Source organism: Apodemus sylvaticus, chromosome 11, assembly GCF_947179515.1.
Source record: "Apodemus sylvaticus chromosome 11, mApoSyl1.1, whole genome shotgun sequence".
NCBI lineage: Eukaryota > Metazoa > Chordata > Mammalia > Rodentia > Muridae > Apodemus > Apodemus sylvaticus.
In genome coordinates this window covers 67,631,256-67,658,507 of record NC_067482.1, presented here as the reverse complement: position 1 = coordinate 67,658,507, position 27,252 = coordinate 67,631,256, and the positions used below count along the sequence as shown (strand labels likewise).

The 27,252-nt window shown below is 36.2% G+C and overlaps 1 protein-coding gene across 8 annotated transcripts in view; it reads left to right on the top strand.

Moving 5' to 3' along the window:
- Positions 1-27,252, top strand: part of Cpeb2 (cytoplasmic polyadenylation element binding protein 2) — a 54,429-nt gene that overhangs the window by 5,311 nt on the left and 21,866 nt on the right. For 6 of the 8 annotated variants that reach the window (XM_052199746.1, XM_052199743.1, XM_052199742.1 and 3 more), the window contains 2 exons: positions 5,892-5,982; positions 21,454-21,504. In XM_052199746.1, coding sequence (XP_052055706.1) covers positions 5,892-5,982; positions 21,454-21,504 — 142 coding nt within the window. Of the gene's footprint in view, positions 1-5,891; positions 5,983-10,959; positions 11,086-21,453; positions 21,505-27,252 lie in introns of those variants that run through there. The other 2 variants (XM_052199750.1, XM_052199749.1) reach the window with 1 other exon arrangement.

Below are 27,252 nucleotides of genomic sequence, written 5' to 3'. Positions count from 1 at the left end.
TAGTCATATTTTGAAATCATAACAAATTTATTACAATGAGTTAATTATGTATCTGAGAGCACCTGACTTTAAACATCAGTCAAACTAAACAAATGCTGTCTCTCTTTCAGAATTATCTGCAATTAAATACAGTCTCATAAATAAATAAATATGTGTATTTAACATCCAGCTTTACATTTCATGTTTTAAGAAACCTTCCAGTAACTGTTTGCCATGAAGTTTGATGCATTTGTTTTGCAGTATATCTCTGAATAGCTCCGTTTTTAATTTAGATTTTTTTTTTACCTTTATAAAGCCTTATGGTATTGTACTTTTATTCTATATTTTATTATTGCTTTTATCCGACCTATAGCCCTAAATACCATAAAAGCCTTATGGTATTGTACTTATATTCTATAGTTTATTATTGCTTTTATCCTACAAATTATCTTCAATATCTTTGTGATTTTAAAATGCTGTCTTTCTGCCGACTGAATTTGAATGTATACTGGTACCAGGTGACAAGGATTATTATAGGGGGACATAGAAAGCGTAGTTCTTACATATGAGGAGCTTTTTTTTTATAGATTCCCAAGTTTGACCTTCATTTGAGATTTTGTAAATTAAGTGAGCGCAGAGCTATGTAATCCATAGCTAAGGCTCTTCCTCAAGTAATTTAGCTACATGAACTGATTTTTACGAAGACTGTATAGGCAGATTAATAGCAGGACGTTATATAGCTAGCCTTTCAATCTGGAGGACTAGCACTAACTTGAATAATCAGTTCCTGCCAATTTATCAGAGTTGTTCTGCCAGGATCTCAACATAAAAATAGTAGTTATCTCGCAGTTTTCAGCTTATCTTGTTAATGTAAACTTGCCACTCATCTTGTGTTCTGGTAGCAGTGCCGTACTGCTCAGATGGAATTGGCGATTGCTGTAAAGAAGTTAGGTTGGGAGAGAAAAGTGATTGTAATTATTTTCAAGGTAGAAAGAGAAGTATGTTGAGAGAGGGAGTGTAAGTACAAAATCAGGGGGCTCTGGTAGCAGTACACTAGCAACCTTCACACTGCGGGGTGGCGGGTAGGGAGTGAAGTGTTCAATTGAGCCCTTGCTCATAGAGAGTAGACAGGTGATGGGGAAAGGGGCATCTTGAGACTCCCTTCTGGGACTGACAGGAGAACAATACTCTGCCTTCCTACTAGGCTTCGAAGCCACTGGGCCTCTTTATAACTTGAGATTTTAGATAGATTCCCCCCTCCCATTTTGGCACTTGAAGATATACTTTCTGGTAAACTGCTAAGCAATTAGTATTTGTACCGAAGTGCTGTCATGGTGTGATGGTGAGTGTAGATGAAAATAGATGATGCAAATTGAACTAGAAGGGAAGTCAATCCAAAACCCGAATCGTCTTCTTTCTTGTGTCCTTCACCACTGGCTATGGGCTTTCATCTCTAGGTCGCAGCCTCATCTTTAAAGGAGGACCTTGAATTAGGCCATTTAAGGCCATGGCAGGCCAGCTCTTTCTCTGATCTGTGTGGCCATTTCTTTTCTTCCTTGGTCTCCGAGTTCTCCCGACCACAGCTGTATTGTTTTTTCAAATAATATAACAGGTTTGGGAGACTAAAGCCTTAAATTAAGACAGTGCAAGTATATATAACCTTATTGCTTTCTTTAAGTACTCAGTCATTATACATTCTGTTCTATTTCTGTCTTTCCACAAAAGCATGTGGCATTTGGAGTTCAACAGAGGCTAGGTAAACCAGCACTGGGAGCATAAGATGTGGAGTAATTCCTCAGGATTCAGAAAGATTAAAATACTTAGAATGTTTAATTACTTTAACATCTTAGCAGGTTTTTATTTTTGTGATCATACACTTTGTGTTGGCAAGTACGTTATTTTAAACCATTTAATTATTTCCTTTAGTCTGAAATGAATCAGGTCTACACTATAATAAATTGTAGACCTGATATCTTAATTCGGGATACTTCAGCAATGACCTACAACAAGTCTGAACATGTAATTGAGTTTAGGAGATGGAAAAAATATTTTCATAGGTTAATGTATGTCATTTGTTTCAAGTAAGATTTTATGGATTAATATTTTTGTTTGTAATATTTTTATGGAAAAATTTCAAATTTAAAATATTTTTAAAGCACATGTAAATTATGTGCATTCCTGATTTTAAAAATTAGTATCAGGTTTTTTAGTGCGAGTGTGTATGCATGTGCGTACAGGTGTGTGTGCATATGGACATGGAGATGAAGAGGCGCCATCCCTTGGAATTGGTGCCCAATTAGGCAAGGGTGACTGGCCAGTGAGTCCCAGGCATCCTTTGTGCACCCGCCCAGCTTGGGGATTACAAGAACTCTCCACCATGGCATGTTGTCTGAGGCAAGCACCTTACCACCTGAGCTACCTGCCCAGGCCCCTTATTATATATATATATATATATATATATATATACTATTTTTTCTTGTTTTCTTTTTTTGTTTTTCTCTTTGTTTTTTAAAATAAGATGCTATTTATAGCTCAAGCTCGTCTTATCTTTGAGATGTCCCTGCCTCTCTATCTCCTGAGAACTGAAACTATATTACATGTGGCCAGAATTCACTAATTTGAGAATGCTTTTAACATTTAGTAAGAAATCATACTTAAAACTGTTATTAATTTCCTCAAAATAGAATTTTCAGTAAGATTTTTTAAAGGTATATTTATTTGTGAATGTTTACACATTTTAAATCAAAGTCAATTTCTTCTTAACTAAGGTTGTTTATTGCTTACTTTTTGTGTTTGTCACTTCTGCAGTATGTCCTGAGAAACCTATCAATAAATAAATACTAAAAACAGTATTTTCAGTGCTGGATATTTGCTATATATCCTGGATACTACCTTGAATTAACTGGAGATATTTTTTACTAATCAAACATCCAAACTGAAAGAATGTAATAAATCACATTTTGGGGATCTTGTTTTAGGAAAATATGTCACTTGACTCTTGGGTGGGTTTCCCTGAGAATCAGTATGTGGTAAGAGAGCAGGGCCAGCAAGGCCAGCGTGTGGTGACACAGTGGCCTTGTTTCAGGGACCCTGAACTTCAGGAACACAGGGAGCTTTAAACTCACACATGGCCAACAGTGAAGAAGAATGCTCTTTCCTATCTGTGTTTGAGCAGTGGGTGTGTTCCCAGGGTATTTACTGTCTTAACTTCAGTTTTTTAAGTGGTTTTAAAATATAATCTGCCTGCCTTCTTATTCCATATAAGCTTGTGGCTAATGTATGGGTAAAGAAAGATAGTAACATAAACAGTAGACTTTAAGAAGCAATGATGCGTTTTCAGTTATTCTATTTGTTACTTGTTATTGTAGGACTCTATAGACCTATTTCTGTAAAACTCCATTTAATTTATTACCAGGTGGTTTTCATATTGTTGAATAGGTTCTATATGAACTTTTCCACAGAGTCTGATTTTTCTGAAATCTTACTAACTTTCAAATAGCTTTGCAATGATAACTATAAGATGCATTGCCATAATTTTCTGTATTTGTTAGTATGTCAGTATAAGTGTGCATCCCTTATTTCTAAATTGCCTCAAATCTTCCTTATAGTTTTAAGTTTATGACAATTTAAATGAATGAATCTACTAGTATCCTTATCTTAGAAGAGCACATCTTTGTTTTATAGCTGAATATATCATTAAATGTGATTTGTTTTAAACTGTTGTCTAAAAAAAATAGTTCTCAACTATGACATATATCCCATTCAGTAGCTAGAAATTCATTTGCTAGCAAAGCTATTTTGGTATTTGATACTTGCTCCAATTTAATCAGCAGATTCAAGAGAGAATTGGATTTAGTCTTTTATAATTACCATCTTAAGAGTTCAACTTACATATTTTGTAGAGATTTTGTGGCAGAGATAAAGACGTATTTAACAGGCATTTTGAGAGCTAGATGTGTGATTAGAAGGACCCCAGCTTTAATTACTTTAGAAGTTTAGTGGGAGAATCCAGAACATAAACACATTCCTTGTACATACTGTGGCGTAGAAGCAGAGTCAGTGGAAATGGAGACATCAGTAACTATGTTGGTCTTATTTGCCCAAAGGTCATCCTCTTCTCTCTCCCATTTTATGTCATTTATTGTTATAATACTTTTGATTTTTTTCTATGATTTTGAGTGACCTATAGGCACCATTTAATCTGACACGGCTATTTTCTAGAAGATGGAGACAGTATAAAGAGATTCTATAGTGTAGAAGACCACAACGCTTAATTTAATGCTGTTTATGTGTGGTCTGGCCAGTAGCTTCATTGTCACCTAATAACTGCTGAATAAGACACAGGAAAGGTGTGCACCAGTGTGTACTAACCTGCCTTTCGTAGAGTTCTGACACATGTCCTGTTTTGGAAAACACTGCTATATTTCATTGATTCTCTTTGTCTGTCTTTCCAAGTTCACTTATTCTAGTGAAGAGCATTGTAGATGTGTATGCTGTGTTTAGGATCTTTCAGTTAAAGGCCACTCCGTGGGTGATGCATCAGTTGGTGACATGGTTAGAAGGTGACCCTTCTCTGTAGCTAGCACCTCTGCGTCACTTGGCACTACTGCTCACCTTCCTAATTCCTTGAGAGCACCTTGTTTAGTCTACACTGCTGATCCTGGCTCCCTAGCTTAAAAGCATACAACCCTAATTAAACATCAAAGAGGAATAAATAAACAAACCTTATGTTTCTCTTTAGCTCTCTAAAGACCTAGTTCTGAACTTTTTCTGGATTGTTGGTCCTCTTGGAAAATGATGAAAGCTATTAACCATTTTTAAAGAAAATAATATATGTAAATCTACCTATGGGTGCATATAATCCTAGAGATTTATAGTATCACTTGGAATGTGAATCCAGGTTAACTAGTGCTGGATCATTTTGAAGTTTAGGGTGTTCTATCCTGCTTCCCCCACATGCACATGAATTTGTACATTTATATATATACCATACAGTTGGTGGCACTGACATATTTTGGAAAAAGACTTCTAGACTCTTTGGGGGTTATGGGCCATAGCTTGTTTAGCTAATTTCCCATATATTTCATTGCATATTCATTGAGTATGTATTGAACAAAATATAGTATTAAATATATAGACACCAAAGAACTTGGTGCTTTCTAGCAAGCAAGCAAGCAAGCAAGGAGATTGTGATGAAATTTGAGCAAGCAAGGCTATTGACAATCCAGAAGGCAGTTCTCAAGGGTTGGGGATGTGGGAATGTGAGTGTCTGTCCTCTCCCAGCTTTTGCCTGCCTGCCTACATTCTGCAGTGGAGTCGGGAGAGGGAGAATTGTAAACTGTGGAAGCACTTTGGAGAGTGAGATTTGAGTGTAAATATGCTAGGCATTCATCCTTTTTCTGATATTAGTGTCTTACATTTTAGTTTAGTATATGGGATGTTTACGCATTCACTGTTTTACAGTTTGGATGACTAAGTCAAGTTTTAAGTATCTGATAGATGTTTAAAGTGTGGTGCAATTGTCAAATTCTTCTCCAAGAGAATTATTTTCCAAGTGCATTTATCTGCCTTTCTAAACATATGACAAAAATACTAAAAGCAACTGAAAATGGTTTTTTGTGTATATTTGTAAAAGTGATCAGACATTATTTTACTACATTCAGTTAATTCTGCCAATGAAATTACATTATTTTTTATATATTTAGAGGTGAATGTGTTAAAAATATTTTCCTCAATAAGAGACATTGTAGTTAACAAGATCCTTAAGTATCAGTATTTTCTTGGGATACAAGTTAAAAAATAATGTATTAATAAGTTGTTCTGTTTTATGTGAGAAAGATTATATTATATAATGTTTTTAACTTTCTTTAAAGTTACATAGATCTTATATCTTTTCTTTTTCTGTCTTCCAGGATCGAAGTAGAATGTATGATAGCTTGAATATGCACTCTCTGGAAAATTCCCTTATTGACATCATGAGAGCAGAGCACGATCCTCTCAAGGGTAGGCCGAGTTTTATGGTATCTGTTTTATATCATATATTCGTTTGGCTGCTTATGGAAAATTAACACTTATATGTAAACTAACTGATAAATGAAGAAATTTCACTAACATTATATGTTTTATTTTCTGTCACTTGTCTGTTATATTAGTGGTGAAAATCTTGTAATTGTATCACCCTGAAGAAAGAGAGGTATTAGTTGTCTATGTCTTAGCTAGGGTTTCTTTTGCTATGATAAAATACCATAACCAAAACAACTTGGAGAGGTAAGGGTTTATTTTATATTAGAATTTTTAGTCCATCACAAGGGGAGTCAAGACAGGAACTCAAGACAAGACCCCAGCGGCAGAGACAGAGCAGAGCCTTGGAGTAGCCCTGCCGGCTGGCTGGCTGGCTGGCTTCTCATGGCTGGCTCAGCTTGCTTTCTTATACAATCCAGGACCTTCTGCCCAAGGATTACCTCCAGCCCAATAATGGGCTGGGTTCTCCCAATCAATCAATCAATCAGCAAATTTATGGAAGCATTTTCTCAATTGATTTCCTGTTGTCACATGACTCTAGCTTGTGTCAAGGTGACAAATCAGTAAGTAGCCAGCAGAGTTAGTGTATTGTGAGTTCACTAATATACTAGCTATTGGTTCTGGTTCAGAACTCATTGACTCAGAATCATGATTTTTTTTTTTAAATCTGAAGTTTTAATCTAGATAGGTGATTTTCTTAGAAATGTTTGACCCACAGACAACATGTTGATGCCAAGTAAGTTGATGCCAGCCATCAGGTGTCTAAGAGTCCTACTCGGGCCCTTCTGTCTTCTTAATCCTTTCATTTTAAGGACTGTGCTATTGGTGATGCACACTAGTGGCAGTTCCTCAGACTAATAAGGTTGTGCTTTGGAGGGTTTCATGGTTTTCTTATGGGTTTTGTTGTTGATCTTTGCCTCTCATATATGGTTAAGCTCCCTGTATGATGTTTTATTCTTGTCACAATAAGTACTGTTTACCTTGGATCTTCCATTTCAGAATAGAGTTTATACTGGGTGTGGTGGCACATGACTGTATCACTAGCACTCAGGAGAGTGAGGCTGGAAGATCACCAGCTCAGTGCCAGCCTGAGTTAGGTAGCAAGCTAGGTCACAATTAAACATATGCATACAAGAAAGAATACAATTATTAACAGCTTACACTTAAGAACTTCATTAAAATTCTATTTTCTCTAGAAAGAAAACCTACAAGCACAAAGTCAAGATAGTTCACTGTTACCATGGATGAGGGAAAAACTTTTTTTTTTATTGCGCCTGGTCTTTTTGACAAGGCTTCTAGACGATACTAGAGAAAATGTTCATTGCCACACTACTATCATGTTTCTCTAGCCTAGGTGTCTTATAAAGGGTATCCAGAGAGGACCAGAAGGAAATGCAGCAACAGAATGGTGCTAAGAGTAATGACTTAAAAATTCAAGGGAATTCATTCAGTTTGTTAGAAAAAGCACCTTAGGCTCTGAAAAAGAATGAGGATTATAGTCGTGAAAGTTTTAGGGATCACCATGTTAGCCAGTTTCTGTTTCTAACTGGGATAATTTATTTTCATATGCATTATGTCAAAAAAGGGAGAAGCAGCTTTGGGAAACCATCTCCGCATTGTAGAAAGAAATAAGGCTGCCCGTGCTGCCGTTGTGTAGCTGTCACCCACCCGTTAGCTGGGCACTCCTGCTTGGTGTTGTCTTCTTTCACCTGCTGCCTCCTTCCACTGGTTCCTACTTCGGCGTGCATTTTCTTTCTCCACGCTTTGGGACCACTGCATTTGTGTGTGGGCGGGGATGCTGGACCTCTACACACCATGTCTAAGCAAAGCGATGGAAAAATAGAGAAGGCAGCTGGGGTACCCAATGTGATTGTTGTTTCACTGTCTTTCCTTTCCTCATGTTCGGGCAGCCCTGTCTTCTCTTGTCTTTTTAATCTCAGAAAAATCATTTCCCCTGCTTCGGGAAATGATTTCCCCGAAGACAGACTGCAAATGTGTTTCTCATAAAATGTCTCCTGAAACCATTATTTGCTTTGTCTTCATCATGAGATATACCAATAGACAGGTTACAGAGAGTACAAATGAGCTTCTCGTTCTCTTTCTCTTGCAACAGGAAATTGCATTACTTGTCTGATGCTGTGAAACAACTCAGAATCAACTTAAAACATTAACAATAATCACTTATCTAACATAATTTCTAAAGGTTAAAATTGGGGAGCAACTTGATTATTTCTGGCCAAGGGTCTCGTGAGGTAGCAGTCAAGAGGTTGGCTGATCCTACAGTCTGAACCCTCAGTTAGGCTGAAAGATTCCTTTGTGTGTGGTTAGAAGTTAGTGTAAAGCTACTGGAAAAAAACAAACCTCAGTTCCTCACCATATGGACATCTCCACAGGGCTGCTTTATCCTTGTCGCAGCACAGCTGCTGGTGCTGCCTCGTCCTATCCCTAAGCCCTTGCTGCCCAGAAGGAGTGCGCAGATCAGTGTAAATGTCGGTGTCCTAGAGCCTAGCCTCAGATGTCTCACGTCATCATCCGCATGCTATCCTAACAGCCCAGCAGATACGGCTCAACATGTGTAAATAGGAAGGGACAAGGGATGGTGGGAACTGTTCTAGATGCTGAGTTCTTAAGGAGTCAAAGGCAAATCTACAAATTCTCATTTACTTCCATTCATAAGTTTAAAGGAGAACATAAACTGTTCAAAGTGGTTATGAGGGAGGGTTATGAGCAGGGAGCTCATAGTCGAGTCGGTGTACAGAATATGAAAAGTACTACACTCAAAGAAGCAGCCTCTCAGCCCACTGTCAATGGGAATTCTGTGCTTTAGCTAATTCCCTTTTCCAGCTCCCACTTCAAAAGTTAAGATGGAGGTTTTTATGGCCAGGTATAGCAATAGGAAAGCTCTCTCTTCTTGTTGGAGATAGATAGCAAATGGTGGCAGCCAGAGACAGAACTAACTGTGCCAACTTTATCCTTTGCCGACCACACTGTGAGGATGTACACTGAAGAAAGCCAAATTCTCTATCCCTGGGCAAAGTATAGCCTTCTAGGGAAAGATAGAGACTGTATACCAAACTATAAATATATATAGATGTTGGGAATACCATGGAGGAGAGGTAAGATATGTAGAGAGATGGTAAGTGGAAAGTTATTCCTAATTTATATGTGGAATGGTGGAAATTTTGATGCAAAGCTGGGGTAGAACAAGGAAGAATTATTGGGAGGAAATGTCATTGCATGAAAAAACATATATGAGATTGTAACTTTTGAAGAACTGAAAGGCTGGTCTCAGCTTGTTGTTGATGGACACATGACACTGTTGGCTCATTCAGTGTTGCCAGACATGTGCTGTCCTTTGCTGGGGAATCAGAAACACTAACACATGTGATGTGCTTTCCTCAGCCTGAATGCTTCTGACCCAACTGCTTTGTTTATCTGCTGACACACTATTTCTAATGGCAGTCTTGATTCTAGGCAAACTGCTTTCTTTCCAAAGGAAGAATGAGTGTGGAATTTTAAGTGCCTAAAGAAAATCACGCTTGCCAAGTAGAGTTTCATCATTTTACCATTTTATATTTGCATATTTACTTAAAATAGTCCATGATCTTTTTATATTTGTGTGAGTCAGTTCATTCCCCTTCAAACAAAAGAACAAGGCAGATCATTGTTAAACCAGCCCTCCTCCTGCCTCCAACAATTTGTAAAAAAACAAAAACAAAAAAAAAAAAACTCTTTCTGTGCGAGCATTTAAACACAGTGCTCTCCCTCAAACTGTAAGAACAAAAAATTGAATTTCAGCTCATAAAAATTGACTTAAAGACTATAGGGAAAAATACAGTTTGTGTAACAGTTCTTGAGATGATCAGCCTCAGCTGGTCATGACTTTTCCACTGTTCCCTTCATAGATCAAGAAAATTCAGAAACAAGAACTCAGAATGTGATTTTAGGCCAAAAAATATGTTGAAGTACATGCTTTTCAAAGGATTTAAAAAAACCTGAGATTTATTACCTAGTATCGGCTTTATTACTCACTGATAAACTCCCGTGTTTATGACTCTGGAAACAAGCAGCCCTGCTGACTTTAGGGAGCCTACCTGAGCGATATGAACCTCTTAACTATTTGTGGAATACCAGATTCTCACTCTCTTCCCACTTTTCCCTCTGTTTCTCTCCAATTGATTTTATGAAAGCTAGCAAAGTGCAAAGGCGCAAATAATGTAGATGAGTTTGAAGCCTCCAGGGTGAAAAATTATCTTCTGGATCATGGGAACGTTTGAGTGGACAGAGGCACTCAAGCTCATGTCGGCCCACTCCCCACAATTGTGTCTCTTACTAAAAACACATTGCTAGAAACTGTGGCACAAGAGAGCAAGGGCAAAAGTAACTAGGGAAAACTGGAAATGCCTGGTACATTTATTCATTAATGCAAAACAAACTGATACATAGCAGTGATAAACTTGTGAAACAGTTTTATGGATTTCTGCTGCAAGGCCTTACGTTATTCCCTCTGACAGAGGAATTCAACCTCAAAATTGACTGTGGTTTCCTGCAGTCACCTAAGTATGATTCCTGGTGCCAGACTTTTCACAATTACCAAAAGCGGAAAGATTAAAATTCCAAAATCCTGAATATTGAAAAATATAAAACTTGATGCTTTATGTAGAAAATTTTGTTTCCTCATATGTCACAATCAAAACACAGTTACAATAAAAAATATTGTACAAAATTATCTTTAGACTGTATATGTAAATCACAATACATTTTTCATAGTTAGATTTATATCTCATCAAAAAATGCATTATATAATTAAATATTAAATATTTTAAAATTCAACAATAAATCTACTGTCTAAAATACTCTGGCTTCAAACATTTTAGGTTCTATACTAGAATGATTTTTTTTTTTTTTTAGAAAAACAAAAAACAAAGGAGGCTGGTGTGTAAATCCAACCTCTTGGAAGACTGGAGACAGGAGTGTCCCTGCGAATTTGAGGCCACCTTTGGGTTATACAAGAATCCCTGTCTAAAAACTGAAAACCAAACCTATAAAAGGAAAAAAAGAAAGATGTGATCTCTATGCTTTTAAGTACTGTGATTTTTTTTAATGCATTCGTTTGTTTTATGAAAGAGTTCATGATATTTTCTCTTATTCCATTGACGTTTTTCTTATGACCATTGGCTTTTGGTAAGAAAAAAAGAAACATACAACACATACACATTTTCCTAAATGCATCCTGACATGGAAATAATCATTCTCATAATACATGTGGAAACTTAATACTTTATCATATAGCTTATTTTATTATATTTAATATTTTATCACATAGCTACTCAGAATTGAGTTTATCTTATGAAAGTACAACTTGCAAGAGTTTAGATTTCTATTATCAGTGAGAGTATCTAGAGTCTATAAGGGTAATGATAAAACTGTGAAAGTTCTTGTCAGAAAACTTACTTGAAATATGATATGAGTAGAGATTTTAGTGTCTTATTTCTTTATAGGCAGCTGTCTGTCAATAGCAGTGCTTGAGAGTGTGGCCACCCTTATTTCCTCCAGGCATCTTTGTCTATTAAAACAAATATTAGATTATAGCACTCAAACTTAGTTTTCAAAACCAAAGCCCTATCATGCAGAAATTACAGTGCATTTGTGCCATAATCTTTTGAAAGTCACTTCACATCTTTGTTGTGATTTAAAATAGAAGTTTATATCTCTTTAAATGGACAATATAAGTTCTTACATATAGCATACATCTCATACATCATTTTTACTGATAAAATGAAGCACTTGGGAAGATTGGATATATAAATTTTCGCTTCTTATATGAGGAGTATTTTAAAATTCTTCCTTCAAAAGCATAATATTTAATCTCCTAAAATATTTCCCATCACTGAAAGCCTTTACTCATTAATGGAAAAATAGAAACATAAATGTTAGTACTACTAGTAGTAATGCAAAGTAAATAATACCGGCAACTTACTGTGTAGTTTTTTTCAGTCTTGCCTTTCTATGTATAGTTTTAAGGTATTTGCAATCTTCATCTTTTCTCCCAAGCTTCTGGGTTTTTGTTTTGTTTTGTTTTGTTTTGTTGTTTTTTCGAGACAGGGATTCTTTGAGTAGCCCTGGCTGTCCCGGAACTCACTGTAGACCAGGCTGGCCTCGAACTCAGAAATTCACCTGCCTCTGCCTTCCAAGTGCTGGGGTTATAGGCATGCGCCACCACGCCCAGCTTAAGCTTGTGTTTTTAAAACTGGGATGTGTGTGTGTGTGTGTTAAAGCAAGATATGGACACAGATTTGCACTCCCTCTCCCTTCATCTGCTTGGAGACTTGCATTTTTTAATGGATTCCTTATTTGGTTGTTTTGTATTTTTTTTTAAGCTTTTAGTATTATGTTTTGATATCCTGTAGCTTACCTATCCTTAGCATTTCCACTATTCTGTCTTCATGGTTAGTATAAAATTTTAATATAAATATTGATCACTGACATATCCCAAGATGCATCTGTATAATTATACAGCTTTTTTGAAAACATGCGAATACATTAGGTAAGCATGCACATGATTTTATTGTATATGTCTGGGGGTGTCCCTATAGCCCTGTGTACTGTCACTGCGAGCCTTAATAGCTCTGAGACCCCCTTCATCCTGGGAAGCCTTGTCCTATGATCTCCATGTCGTTTTCTTTTTGTAATCTTGACTTTCTTTTCATTTTCCCCCTTTGATTGCAAATAGATTGCTTTCTCACATAAAATATACCTTGATTTCCCCTCCTTCTACTCTCCTAGTTTCTTCCTACCTCCTCACCCATCCCATTTCTGTCTCATTAGATAACAAGCAGGCTTCTAAGGGAATATAGTAAAATATAGTGTAATTTGATAAAACAAAAAACTAACACATTGGAGTTGGACAAGACGAACAGAAGGAAAAGAGCCCAAGAGAAGGCAGAAGCATCAGAGATCCACTCATACATATGCTCAGGAATTCATAAAAACAACTAAGCTGGAAGCCATAATACATCCACAGAAACTGTGCCCTTGTCTTTTTTTATTTTCCAATTTCTATAGCTTGAATTAAAATTCAAGCAGCTGGTCTTCTTGCTACTTCTGGAAAAAGTTCATTCATGAGCTTTAAATCTACCTGCATTTGGCTTTTGGTGTCCCTGGTGCCAGCAGGCTCCCAGGGAAGCAGACAGAGTTGTGGATCAGGAAATCCTGCACAGGGTATGGGGTGCAGGTTACCCCATGGCCTTGTCTTAAGATACCTAGACCTTGTTTTGCTGGGCCTGAGTTACAGTAACTTCCCATTGATAAGTTGTAAATTTTGAACCTTCATATATATAAACACCTGATTTTCTTTGTAGAAGATGACAGAGCAGTATAGAGTTATAATTTCTCAGTTTGGGATGTCATAGTACTATTATTTAATCTTTTATCCTGGGTTCCTGTCAAGTATGGTGCTATCCCAAAGCCTGTTGCATGATTGTCTTTACTTTAAGCTTTTGAGCTCTAATGTTTTTCATGCCTGCAGACCAGAAGTTTCATAATAATGCCTTATTGCTAGGTCACATATTGCATATGTGCTTTCCTTCATTTTGCTTACTTTTAAGTTACATATTTGTTTGGATCCACAAATAATTGTCTTCTTAGAAATTTGTGGCTGATTTCACTTATAATTTCAACCCTTTTTGATGCTAAACCTCCTACCCTCATGATCTGCTGGGGTTTTTTTTGTTTTTTGTTTTTTTTTTTTTAATAATTTGCTACTGTTTTGATGTGTGTTTGTTTCTGTGGTGCTGGGATGGAGTACAGAGCTGTGCACCCTCACTGTTTTACCACTGAGCACTTGGAGAAATGCTCTCATGCCACGTGACTGCGGCTCTACGACCCTCTTAGACAACAATTTTCAGAACTTCGCTAATATACCTTTTAACCTTATTTGATCTTAGTTGCCTGGTAGATACTCTGTTATGTGAAGACTACTTTTTAAGTTTATATTGTTATCTATGCTTTCTCTGTCTTTTTTTTCCTTCTGCTTGTTTTACTCTCATGAGGAAAACTGTCCTGAAATACTGAGCCTGTTTGCTATCCATCGTATCTGTGCATGCAGTTAGCTGTAATGAGTAGGAACTGCAAGAAGCTCATGATGGCAATAATGTCTGTATCTATGTCTTCCATTGTGATCTAGGGAGGAGACCTGGGTGTAAGTCTAGCTCTGCAGTCCTCCGTGAAGAACCAACAAGGTGGCTGAGAATCTGGTTATTTTAAAAGTTAGCAGGCATTCACTGGTGCTCCTGCTTTCTCCTCTGCCTTCAGGGCTAGCCAGAGTTTCTTAGAGCAGATTCTCACCAGTTGCCTACATACTTCCTGATGCCATTCCCAGGCACAGAGTCACTTGGGGTTGTGTTTTCAGTGATTTACGGTTTTATAGTCAGTTACACTTCTAAAACTTATGGATTCCAAAGGAGAAAATGTTACCATGGTTCTCCTGTGATCCATTCCATTCATCTTTGCTCTGGTGAGCCATTTTAGGTGAATTACAAAGCTAAAGAGGCAAATAAAAAGTACTTGTTTCTCCATGTTTAGTTGGAAGGCTGTAGCTTCTCATCAGTTTATACTTCCTAAGCAAGGATGCTTGGGTATCCCAGTGTAGGTTAGATTATATTGTGTGAAAGACTTTGAGAATCGGATTTCCTTCATTTATTTTAACTATAATAACTTAGTTTCTAAATATCTTTCAAATGAGAGAATGTCATGGGAACACTGGCCATGAATCTGTTTTTACTTTGCCATCATATCTATGGAAATGCCAAGCATATAGAGGCACAGTAACTATTTGTATAAGTAAACATTTTCCATTATAATTCTACACTTCATAAATATCTGTTTAGTTATTCCAGAATCCTAGCATAAGGTATTCATGCATATATCATTACAGTTAGGACTTTATAAATTTACACTTTTAAAATGAAAATTTCATGAGTTTTTAATCTGTATTTATTCCACAGGATATACTAAATACAATTGATTTTATGACTATATATATATATATATATATGCACACACACATATATGTGCACTTTGATTTATAGTCAAAAATATTGTCAATCAAAACTTTATTTACCATACTTAATATGCCAAACATCAGCCAAGTCTACTCTACATTTTCACAGAGCATTTACCACAGTGTTTTATAAAGTGTGTAGGACTTAGGGATGTATGAAGCTCAGGAGTCCAGTATCACCTAGCATTCCCAAGGTCATGGGCTCATCCCCTGTGTAGTGGGAAAGTGATGTTGAATATCTCATGTTGAATGCTATACTAAAAGCAAAAACTGGGGTGGTGGTATGGTAGAGTTTTTTTTTTTTTTTTGATTTTTTTTGGTTTTTTTTTGTTTTTTGTTTTTTGTTTTTTTTGCTATTTTTATTTGTTATTTTTGGTAGCCATCAGGATTATTTTCATTTTCACAATTGCTTTCATTGTAGAAAGTTTATAGCCATTACCTCAACTTGATTTTAATATTCTTTTTGTATTAGTTTTAATGTAATAACGATAACCCATTATCTTACTAGATAACTAAAGACTTGAGTTTAATGTTTTCTTTCTTGTTTTCTCTTAGTTATACTCTGCTTGGAACCATTATAGTACATGATCTTTGGTATTATATAGTATAGAGTGATGATAGAACAAAGACATAAGCATCACATGGGTAGATGGAGAACATTATGATCTAACTTGATTAAAGAGAAAGCATTTGACTCTAGGGGACATTGGTTTTTATTAGCTAGTAGTCAGTGTTCCTCCTGTTCCATTGGAGTCTGGTCTTTGCATCTTTTGCATTTTTATGATCTTACTAAAGCTTTAGGAGGAATGCATAAAGATTTGAGAAGTAGGGTTAGAAATTATTGTTATGCACACTGGAACTGATTAGAAATTGGAATTATTCAAGGTTGCTAAGGACTACATTCATTCGAAGTGGAGTTTTAGAACTTTATATAAGATGTGTAGCATAGAAGTAAAGATGAAGTATAGATTGTGGAAATAATATTGGATTAATAAACCAAACAGTGAGAACAGTGCTTTACTGAAAGTTCATCAGAAGGAATGCTAGTTGTCTTCAGGTAAGAATCCGTAGGTGTGGCTGTTAAAACACTTGCACACTGATCACATAGCAAACACATGTGTCACTACAACTAGCATGTGACTGGCCATGTTATGTTTGTCCACAGTAGCTTATTATTAATAACTGCCAAGTGTCGACTGCTAGTAAGTAATAGAACTTGGCAGGTCTTCAGTTGGTGCTTTTAACCACTGTGCCTCTGAGCCCTAATATTAATTCTGACTTAGGATCTTTATGACTTATGTGATGCCATTTAGTTTCTCTTAAAGAATATTGGCAAAGTGCATGACATTGAACATTAGCAATTTCTCATTAATGAGGAAAAAGTTAGTTATTAATGTTATTGAGCGTGGAAGATACCTGAAACTACTAAAAAAAAAAAATAGCATCAGACTCAAGATAAACATTGAAACACTGTGGCATCTGATTTTCTAGATGCCTACAAAGTGGTAAGTGATGAATGGCACATACAGTAGAGTGCATTAGACAAAGAGGTAATGCCTGTCCTGGGCAGGACAGAGTGCAGGTGTAGGGGAAGTGACGGTGCTATTCGGAACACTGGTTAATTGAGACTAAAAATACAGAGAGAAAACCAATCATAAGATAATACTGCTTTCATTAAAAAAATTTGCTTTGAAGTCAGGGAAAAAAATTACCTTGGCAAAGATTAAAAAGCACCACTTTTAGTCTCTGATGTGTTTTATTATTCCCGTTAACTTTGTTTCCGCTATCAACATACAGCATGTCTTTAGGTAACTGCTTTTAGTCAAATTTGTATTTCACATCATAAAATAAAACGATGTGTTTATTCAACAACTATTTGAGAGCTTATTACATGTTATTCTGTTGCAGGGACTAGAAAGGCAGTAACAGGAAGGGAAGCCCTGCTCTTGGTAGATCTTTTGTTTTAAAAAGAGCAGTGATGAAAAACTGTTTATCATTTTTAAAATTGAGATATGGGTAATAGGGGAAGAAAGAAGCTGCTGTTGGGAACACAGTGATATATGATACTACCTAGCACTTAGAGATCTGACTGTGCTGAGAGGTGAAATCGGAAGTAGAAATATCTTCCAATGGGAGGATTCCTGACACAGGAGAGAAGCAGCCAAAAGGCCAGCATAATCCCTCTAGAGGATGAGGTGCCAGCTGCTTATTATAATGGATTCTGATTTTGTCTAAGCAAGATGTAGCTTGTTTTTAGTTGTCAGTACAACCACTTGCTGAATACATTTAATTGGCCAACTTGAACATGCATGTGTGTGTGTATGTGTATGCATTATTTAAAATGGTAATAAAAATGGTGGAATGATAGTGGAAGTCCTCTATCTTTTCATAGACATAAAATTTAAAAATACACATTTAAAAATATTTTACATTAATATTGTAATTTTTACATATATTTATCTGTGTGTGTGTCTATGCAAGCATTTGTCTGTGTGTATGTGCTTGTGTGTGTGTGTGTGTGTGTGTGTGTGTGTGTGTGTGTGTGCATGGGCATGTATCCATAGCTCAGTACACACTTGGAAGTTAGAGAACAACTTGTGAAGTTGGTTCTCTTCCTCCACCAAATTGGTCACAGGAGTTGACTTGTCTTTCAAGCTTGGTAGAAAGTAACTTTACCATTAAGCCATCCCACCAGGCCTATGTTAATGCTAAAAGGAGATTGCCTTGAAGTAGCACATATTCATTATCTATGGGTGTATTAAACTCTTGAAATGATTATTCTACAAGTTTGCTTACAATTATAAGGAATGACTTCCCTCAAGATTTTTGTATGCTCAGACCCTGTGGGTTATCAGGAAGCTAAAATCATTTCAGTGAGAGGTTCTTTCTGTAGAGTGGATCATGCACAATATGCCAGATGGAGGGGCATGGCCCCCATAGTCTCATATATCCAAATACTTCACCAACCCTTGGTAGACTGGGAAGTCTGAAGAGATGTTGACTTTGATGAGGTGTGGTCTTGGAGGAGGCATGTCTCTGGGACCCTGCCTAGTGCCTACTTCTCTGTTCCTGTCCCTCAGGGTGTAGCTCTTAGACACTTCTCCAGCGCCATGCTTCCGTTTCTCTGTGCTCCTCACCATGATGATACTGAACTGACCTCTGCAGCTACAAGCAAGCCCCAAATTAAATGCTTTCTTTTATAAGAAATACTTTGGTTATGGCGTCTTCACATCAATAGGATAGTGGCTAAAACAGATGTCTACGTTTCTTTTCACCTTTTCTGTTATGTGGAACATCCTGTTTCTGTCTCCTGGCCTAAGACTCCCATAGTTTAGCCATCTGTCTGCATCTCAGCAAACAGAAGGAAAAAAAAGGTCTTTACATTTTAAAGGATATTTTTAAAAATTATACATCCCACTTTTCTTTTATCTTTTATTCTCTGTCCAGATCTTATACAGTGTGGCAAAAACTGACAAGTATAGTTTTTATACTTTGGGCCTTTTTTTTTTTTTTTTTGTAAAAGAAACTGTTGTTGCTAGAAAGCACCAGAGTCAGTTTGTGCACCACAAGGCTTTTAGACTAATAACAAGGGATTATTTCAAAGCAGTGTTCTTTTAAGTATTATTTTGCACTGAAGCTTAAATGGTCTATAGCCCTCCACACCTGCCTTTTCCTATATTGTCTTATCAATAGGAAATCAGTCTCAGGCAGTCAATAAGAGAATCAAGCCAGATAGTTCCCATCCTATCAAACATTCCTACCAATGATGAAACCTCACACAAGTGACTTAATCTTTCTTGTGATAAAGTGTTTTCATATTAAAATAGAAAGAAAATAGTATGAAATTCAAGGGATTGTTAGCAGGATTAAATAATTGGCAGCTGAGAACTATAAAAACTCCTTGCATATAATAAGCCTACAGATGTTGGTCATTATTTCAATTGGCAGGTACTGTGCACAAGTGGTTTTGAGCTCATAAATAAAAACAACTAAGAAAGTTAACTTTAAAATTTATATTTCCATTTTCACTATAGTATAAGATAAATAAGATAATTTGAGTCTATATTTGCTCATTTAATTGTGAAGAGTTATGATCGCTAATATTTTAGAACATAAATACAAATATATGCTCATTTGCAAATAGTTTTTTTAATGATGAACTTGTTTTCTGTGCCATTCAAATGCCAAGACTTTTTCTATGGTCAAAGGGAATAAATAGTGAATCTATTAGAGAAGAAATTTGTGTCAACATAAAGTTACCTGTCTTTAAGGTAAAACAAAACCTCAGAAAAAAGTTTCTGCTTGCTTAATATAACATTGTAGCACAGAGTTCTCCATTCCTGGGTTTAGCTAAATACTCCTTTGTGTTTTGTTTTGTGATGTAATTATTGTACATGCATAATTCTTACATCAGTGAGTAAATGTTACTGATTTTTTTTTGTTTCTATCTCTTTGACTACACTGTAGGAAAGACATGTCTTATGTTTTTAACTTTTGCATGCTACAGTCTATCAGGAAAGAATTGTACTCAACAGCCATATAAGTTGCTACTTTTGAAGAAATTTACTATTTTAAATCTCATGTCGCAAAACAGCAATTTTGATAGCTTTAAATATTTCTCTAAATTTAATTTCAATACAACGAAATGTTAAAAAAGTCCTGATGTCCAAAATAAACTGTGACTCCATTAAAGTTTTAGGACATCTAACTAAAATCCAGTTCAAAGAAACTGTATTTCCTAGATCTTTCTATTTTGTACCTTCTCACTCCAGACCAAGGTTTCAGAACAGTAGACATAATTATATGTTTCTAGACTATGGAAGCTCTATTTAACAGTTCATTTAGTTAGCTAATGTCTTCTTTCATGAAACTTGGGAGTAAATAAGAAGTGGTAAAATATCCTTTTAAGGGAAAATGCTTAATTTTCTTCCCTGTATGGAATTAGAAATCAAAATGTTCAAGAGATCATTTTGTACATGTTTACATGTGAAACGCTACATCATTAATATGTGCATGTGTACATATATTTATGATCAAAATTGAATTATCTACCAATTATTCTTATATTAGTAGGTAAACAATTCATGTCTTAAATACAACAAATGCCACATCTCTGGCTTGTAGAGAATATTTGGATATATTAAATCTTTTCAGAGTTTTGGACTAGGGTAGTAAGGGTAGATACAGTATTCTAAATATTTCAAAATCAAAAGCTTATGCTGACCCTTCTGATGGCAGTGAATTTCACATAGGATTACTGTTCTTTTCAAGGAGACCTATGCAAAAGGGACTAGAATGCAATCCTAGTACTAAATTTTAATGTAGCCTTAAAAATAAAATGTCAGAGTCAGATACCAGGGAAAAAGCTGCATTTTAATGAGCTGCAATAACATCATCCTTAGTGCTGGCCTTAGCCAATCGAATATTCTGTCATGCAAATGCTAACTGAGCTGCAGCATGTTTTCAGTATACCGTCTTTGTAGGAAACTCTTGACTCCAAAGTTTATAAATACAGAATCTTCAAGAAGAGTGACTGAGACCAGACACTTTGCTACTGTTCTTACAAACCTTAGTATTTTTTTATTTTTCTTAATAAATAATTTTTCAAGTCTAAAAGAGGGATATAATTATAATATATGTAGTAATACTCTAAGATGTCTTCTTTGATTTTCTTTATTTAAATATGACAGCATAAAATTACAAATCTGCAAACTACAGAATAGGAAAGAAATCTTCACTAACCCCCCACCATCAGATAGAGGGCTAATATCCAACATTTATAAATAACTCAAGAAGCTAATCACCAAAAAAACCAAACAACGCAATCAAAAAATGGGGTACAGAACTAAACCAAGATTTCACAACTGAGGAATCTCGAATGGCTGACAAGCACCTAAAAAAATGTTCAAAGTAGTCCTTAGTGATCAGAGAAATGCAAATCAAAGTGACCCTAAGATTCCACCTTACACCAATCAGAATGGCTAAAACCAAAACCTCAGGACATCACTTTTTATATTGTAGATATTGATTTCAAAATATAAATACATTTCCTTGAAGCTTTATTTTTGGCAAGAAAAAAATTAAAATATCAGACTGCTTGGGTCCATTTTAAAGCCGCCTGTATTATGTTCTCAGGACTAGGGCACCCTTGCTGCTTTTAAAATTCAGATAGAGACAAGCATTGCTGTATTTTCATTTGATCTCAAATCATGCTGTTGATCTGTGGCTTGGGAACTAAAATTCAGGTTTCAAAGTTAACATATGTTGAGTCAAAGCTTAACTTTTTAGTTTAAAAAATATACAGTGCTTAACCCTACTTATCTCCACACACCCTTTTTTCTTTTCAAAGAGTTTCATAATCTTCAAATTCTTCTTTTCCTGTCTTTTTCTAGGTCGTTTGAGCTATCCACATCCAGGAACCGACAATCTGTTAATGTTAAATGGTAAGTTTTACCAAAAATTTTGTGTTTTCATTTGGTTCATACAAATGAAGATGGCTATATACATTCCCCATATAGACAGCGTAGTCACTTTACACAGTAAGCCTGTGGTTGTTGGCATGACATACAAATGAAGATGGTTATTTCTATACCCCTACGCACTCCTACAGACATCACAGTCATTTTATACAATAAGCCTGTGGTCAACGTGGCGGTGCTCACGGGCTGTGGGAGTGAGCATCTCGCGACCCATCAAATACACCATTCTGGGCAACGTAATGAAATCTTGACTTGAACAAAAATGAAATAATGCTGTGGGAATTAGGCATTTGTGTGTTTTGTCCCAAAAAAAAAAAAAAAAAAAAAAAAACAGAAGAAGAGTCATTGGGAAGATTATTTATAGCGATATAATTCATCCATCCCAACCTCAGAAGCAATCCCTGTTTGATTGTTGAGGTTCTATTTCAAGCTATGACCTAGGACAAGTAACTTTGTTTTTAGTTTCCTATTTCCCACTCTGTAAACTGGAGATAGAATCTCACAGCTTATTAGAATTAAGTGAGATAAAAGTTTGCAAAGTAAGCCCTTGTGTTTGTTTTAAGGAATATACTGGTGAATTTATAAATGTAGTAATCACACTGATTTAATGTATTCTAACTGGAAGTTAGGAGTTTGCCAGTCAGAAAAGAGAAACGTTTATTAAAGTTTCTTTTTCTATATTGGACAAATATTAATATATTTATAGTCACAGTATGTAGTTTAAGCATGAACATGGGAATGGGATAGTGATTTTCAGGAGTAAATTTAAATTAAAGGCAGACAAGGAAAGGCAAAGAGGAGAGAGAACTAAAAGTAATATTTGTTTAAAATCACATTATTATTTTGGCTTGGCTCTTATTTAATTAAAGCTTTATTGACATAAGACATATTGAAGTTGTGGAAGCATATTTGAAAGTGAGGCTACTACAAGGTTAGACTATAGGATGATGACTGTAGTGACAGACAGGTGAGTGCAGTGATGGGGCGGTGATGTTGTTCAGAGCCCGACCATGATGCACGAGTTTACATAGCAGCCTAGTGCAGCCTGGTCTAAGTACTATGACCTCCGTAGAAAGGATGCCTGAAACGTTCTTCAGGGACCTCTTTATTCCCCTTTTCCTTCTCTGTCCATCATGTCTTTGTTTCTCAGTCTGTAACCAACATGGTGCTATTGAAACTGAATTTAAAATAGCAAACTAGCTTACTGTTAATGTTCTGTCTATTTTTGTGAAATATGATAGATTTTGGTAGTAATAAACTATATATAGATTCACTTCCCTCAAATATTCTGTGTGGGAAATAAAAATACATCACTTTTATTTTAACTTCTGAAAAAGTCACTTAAAATTTCCATTTTCATGTGTCAGAATACATCTGGTACCCTGGTAGCCAGCAAAGCTGTCTGAATTAGTATGTTATTCACAGCAATCCTATTCTGTTACCTATACAATAACCCCAATGTGCCAGTCACGTGAGCAAAGACATTGCAAAGGCACAATGGTTTTGCAGTTTGTTTTGGTTTTGGTTTTTTGGTGTTGTTTGTTGTTGTTGTTCCCTGTTAATCAGTTGCTTTTGCAAATTGCTTAAAGTCCTATGGATCTTAACTAAATTATTAGTCATAAAGGAGACATGAGGATATTTTATTTCATGGAAGTTATATCTAGTAGAAAATATACTTATTTTATTATTTTCTAAATATGAGTACTCTTACTAGACTGCCATTTGAGACCATAATGCTTACTCAGTGAAGAAAGACAACCTGGAAACTTTAAGCTTTTTGAGCAAGGAACTTGGGAAGAAAAAGAAGGTAATGATTCTAGGATATCAGTATACATTCAGGTCAGGAAAAGAGACAGTTTGTTTCTTGGGGATGAAGAGTTTAGAGGTTAAACAAAAGTCACTTACCTGGGTACATCTGTGGGGTGAGGAAGTCTTAAAGAACGAGAAATGAAGGTCACCAAATAATGGGAAATAACAGTGCTCGGAGGTAAGGGGAAATTTTTCTTTAACAAAGTTAAAGCTATATTCTTAGCTTTATGTTCCCAGGAAACCAGTGATGTTAGCACAAGGCTCCTTCTGTATTAGTTACTAAATATTACTGATTGGTGAAGAAAGTATAGCATCTTATTGTCTAGACTAATTCACTGTAGAGCAGTTGGTTAAGTTGCTTAGCTGTTGCTCTTTATTATTGTAAGCATAGCTAACCCTATTCACTTTAAAGATGAGTATTTAGTGATACATTTTGCATCACCACCATGTTGGTGGAGGTGTGTGGATAGCATCACAGATTCTGACACCAGCTCACCTTTCTGTACAACCTGGAACAGCATACTTGACCTTGACTTCATTCCTTAATATCTAAGCCAGAGCACACTGCTTGCCTCAGGGGACTGCTGTGAGGACTGGGTGAATTCATACACATATTTAGAACAGCTTCTATGAGTACATATTAGCTGGGGAGAGTTAATGATGGAAATGAAATCAGTGCGAAAGATCTTGGAGGAGTGAGTCCTGTGAACAGAAAAGACAAGGAGCCCAGAGGTTGCTTCACAGGTCATGTGATGAAGAAACAACATAACTGGTGTTTTCAGCTATCACAAGGATATTGGGATGATATCACAAGGATGATAAGCTGGAAGCTTGTTTTTATTATTGATGGAAAACCAATAGGAAGAAGCTATATTAGAAGTTGTATGTAAGGAAAACGTTTGGGTCCCTTAAATTTGCAGCAGTGTGGGACCTTGCTCCATGGAGGTAGATGGCCTAAATTTCAGTGATACCCAGATATATTATTAAACAAATGCATAGCTATTGAAATTAAGTAGTATTTTTTGAGAAACTACAGATAGCTGACAGAAAGCAATGATTATAGTACATCAAGTCAGAATTATTTAATTAAACATAATACAATATAAATAACAGTGATACAATGCAAATTAGATATACTAAAATTAGAAAGGCCTTATAACTCCTTAGGAGTTAATTATTATGTGTTGTGGTTAAAACTTTCAGACAAAGCTTTAAATAAACCTGTGGGAATACAAAGTTAATCAGGACATTGATCATATAGCATTGCCCTAGGGAGAGCCTCTGAACTCATAACTGAGCGACCGCTACTCAGATGTCCCTTAGCATGAGATGAGCACAGCACCCACATAGCTCATGGAGTTGTATGGAATCTAAAGTGCCAGCCAGACGGGGTGGTACACGCCTTTAATCCCAGCACTTGAGAGGCAGAGGCAGGTGGATTTCTGAGTTTGAGGCCAGCCTGGTCTACAGAGTAAGTTCCAGGACAGCCAGGGCTACACAGAGAAACCCTGTCTCGAACCCCCCCCCCCCCAAAAAAAATCTAAAGTGCCACATCACCTGGAGCATGGAGTCCTTCATGTGGCACTCAGGAGGCGGAAGCTAGCAGGCATGTCAGTTGGAGACTAGCCTGGTGTACAGAGTGTCTTTCATCCATCTAGCTAAGACTGTGTGTGTGTGTGTGTGTGTGTGTGTGTGTGTGTGTGTGTTATTATATATAGACCTTGCCTCAAAAGGAACAAAAAAGGCATATAAATATAACCACAGAGAGGCTCCTGTTTCTGAATAGACCATGTGCCTCAGATAAGTCTGAAATAAAGTTGACTTGATAGTTTAAGACTAATATTATTGTAAGCCACTGCTATATGTCTATATTTAGTGTTCATCAGCTTTTAGAGAAAGTCACATTATATGCAGATATAGACTGTTTAAAGCATCAGTTTTGATTATTTAGAATGACAGAGTGTTTATGTTTTTGAATGTATAAACCTAACATATGTAATATGAGGAAAAAATAATGCCAGTGCCAGAAATCTGTATTTTCTGCAGTAATAAGGAAAAATGTCATATATGTTGAGTATTTGTCTCTATTCATATTGAATTACGTTCCCCCCACTTTCCCCCCCCAAAAAAATTAGATATTTTTATTAGTACATTTAGACAAAAGGAGAACAGAGAACAAAGTATGAGATTAGGGACCTGGTATTAACAAGCTAGTTTGAAGTTTAAATTTGCATTTATTATCCATATATATACCATTTATGTGATCAAGAGCTTGTCTTATTTGGGGGGTAAAATGAATCATAGGGATCTTTTAATTAAGGAAATGTATCCAGTGCATGGTGGTACATACATATCATGCTATCACATGGGCGGTAGAAGCAGGAGACTCAGGAGTGTGTGATAATCCTCAAAGCACAGTGAGTTTGAGGCCAGCTTGGCTTGAGGAGAGCCTGTGTCAAGAAAAGGAGCCCGTTGTTGCTGCTGTACTTGTAAAGGCGGATGCTCTAAATCTACTATATCAACTTAGGAAGTGAGTGAGGAAACATGGGCGGCCTTCTATGGAGGCTGCTCACACCAGGGAATGTGAGTGCACTGCACGATGACGTGGGATTTTGAAAAGGGCTGTCATTTGGAGCATGGGTATTTTACTTTTTAGTTTTGCCCTGTTAATGTTAGAGAATTAATACTTATTTTAGCTTCTCACCCACAGAATTTTAAACTCTATTTCTAGCTTATTTTGTATTTTTCATCCTATGCTGAAGTAATTTAACTACACTGAGCTGACAACCAGTAGTTAAGACACAAAGTCCCTAAACAGCTGTTCTGTTTCCTTATTGTCATCTGGTTAGAACCTGAAGAACATCATTGGTAACCTACCCCAAATGTTAGAGCCTTTGTATAAAAGTCTTCAAACTACCTCAGAGCCTCCTTTATACATACAGAGTACCAGCAATTTATGAAGAGTTAAAGTTACTGCTTTATAAATGTTTTAGAAAACATATTTTGAAGAATAAATCACTTGAAATCATATTCTTATTTGGAAGTTGAGACTGTTTAAAGAAAACTTTTTAAACACATAGTGTTCATGTAATAGCCGTGTTTTTTGGTGGAGGTTCCTGACTCCTGCTGCAGACTTAACACTGAAACAGACCCCAGAATGCTACACAGATTAGACCCATCATTTATAGTACAATGGTACTAGTGACTTCCATGACAGGAAAAGAAATTTTTCTCATAGTGTAGCTTCATTTGTAGGCAATTCTATTTTACTTATTAGCCTACCCCCAGCATGTATTCGGGTGTTGGGTGTGGCTGTGTGTGTATCATATGTCCCCTGGGGAAGACAGGATGGCTGTCAGAGGTCTGTTCTCTCCTTCCAGGTTGGGTTCCTGGGATTGAACTCAAGTCTTGTAGCTTGCATGGCAAGTACTTGTACGCACTGAATATCATACTGGCCACATTTCTAGTTTTAGTAATGTAGAGACTTTGAATCTGAGAGTTGTCCAACAAATAGGTAGAATGATTTTTTACAGGTTTCTGAAATTCCTCTGATATGAGATAGTTAGGAAAATTTTCTAAATAATTATGCTTAAAGCTAGGAACAGCATTAAACTTAAGATGCTGTAAATATTTATACATATTTTCACTATTTTAGTACTCAGTAGTCCCATCTAAAAGTATAACCATTAAGAACATCAATAGGACTGGTGGTGTCTTATTAGGTTAGGAGTTATTGGCCACATTCTAACCCCATCATGATTGATGTTTTGATTTCAAATTTGTTAAAAAATAATTTTCATTTGTTTTATGAATCTTTGATCTCTTGAACTATGGTTGAATTCTTTATAGTAAATTTAGTTTGAATAATATTATTGGGATACCCCTAGGAAAAACAAGAGACCT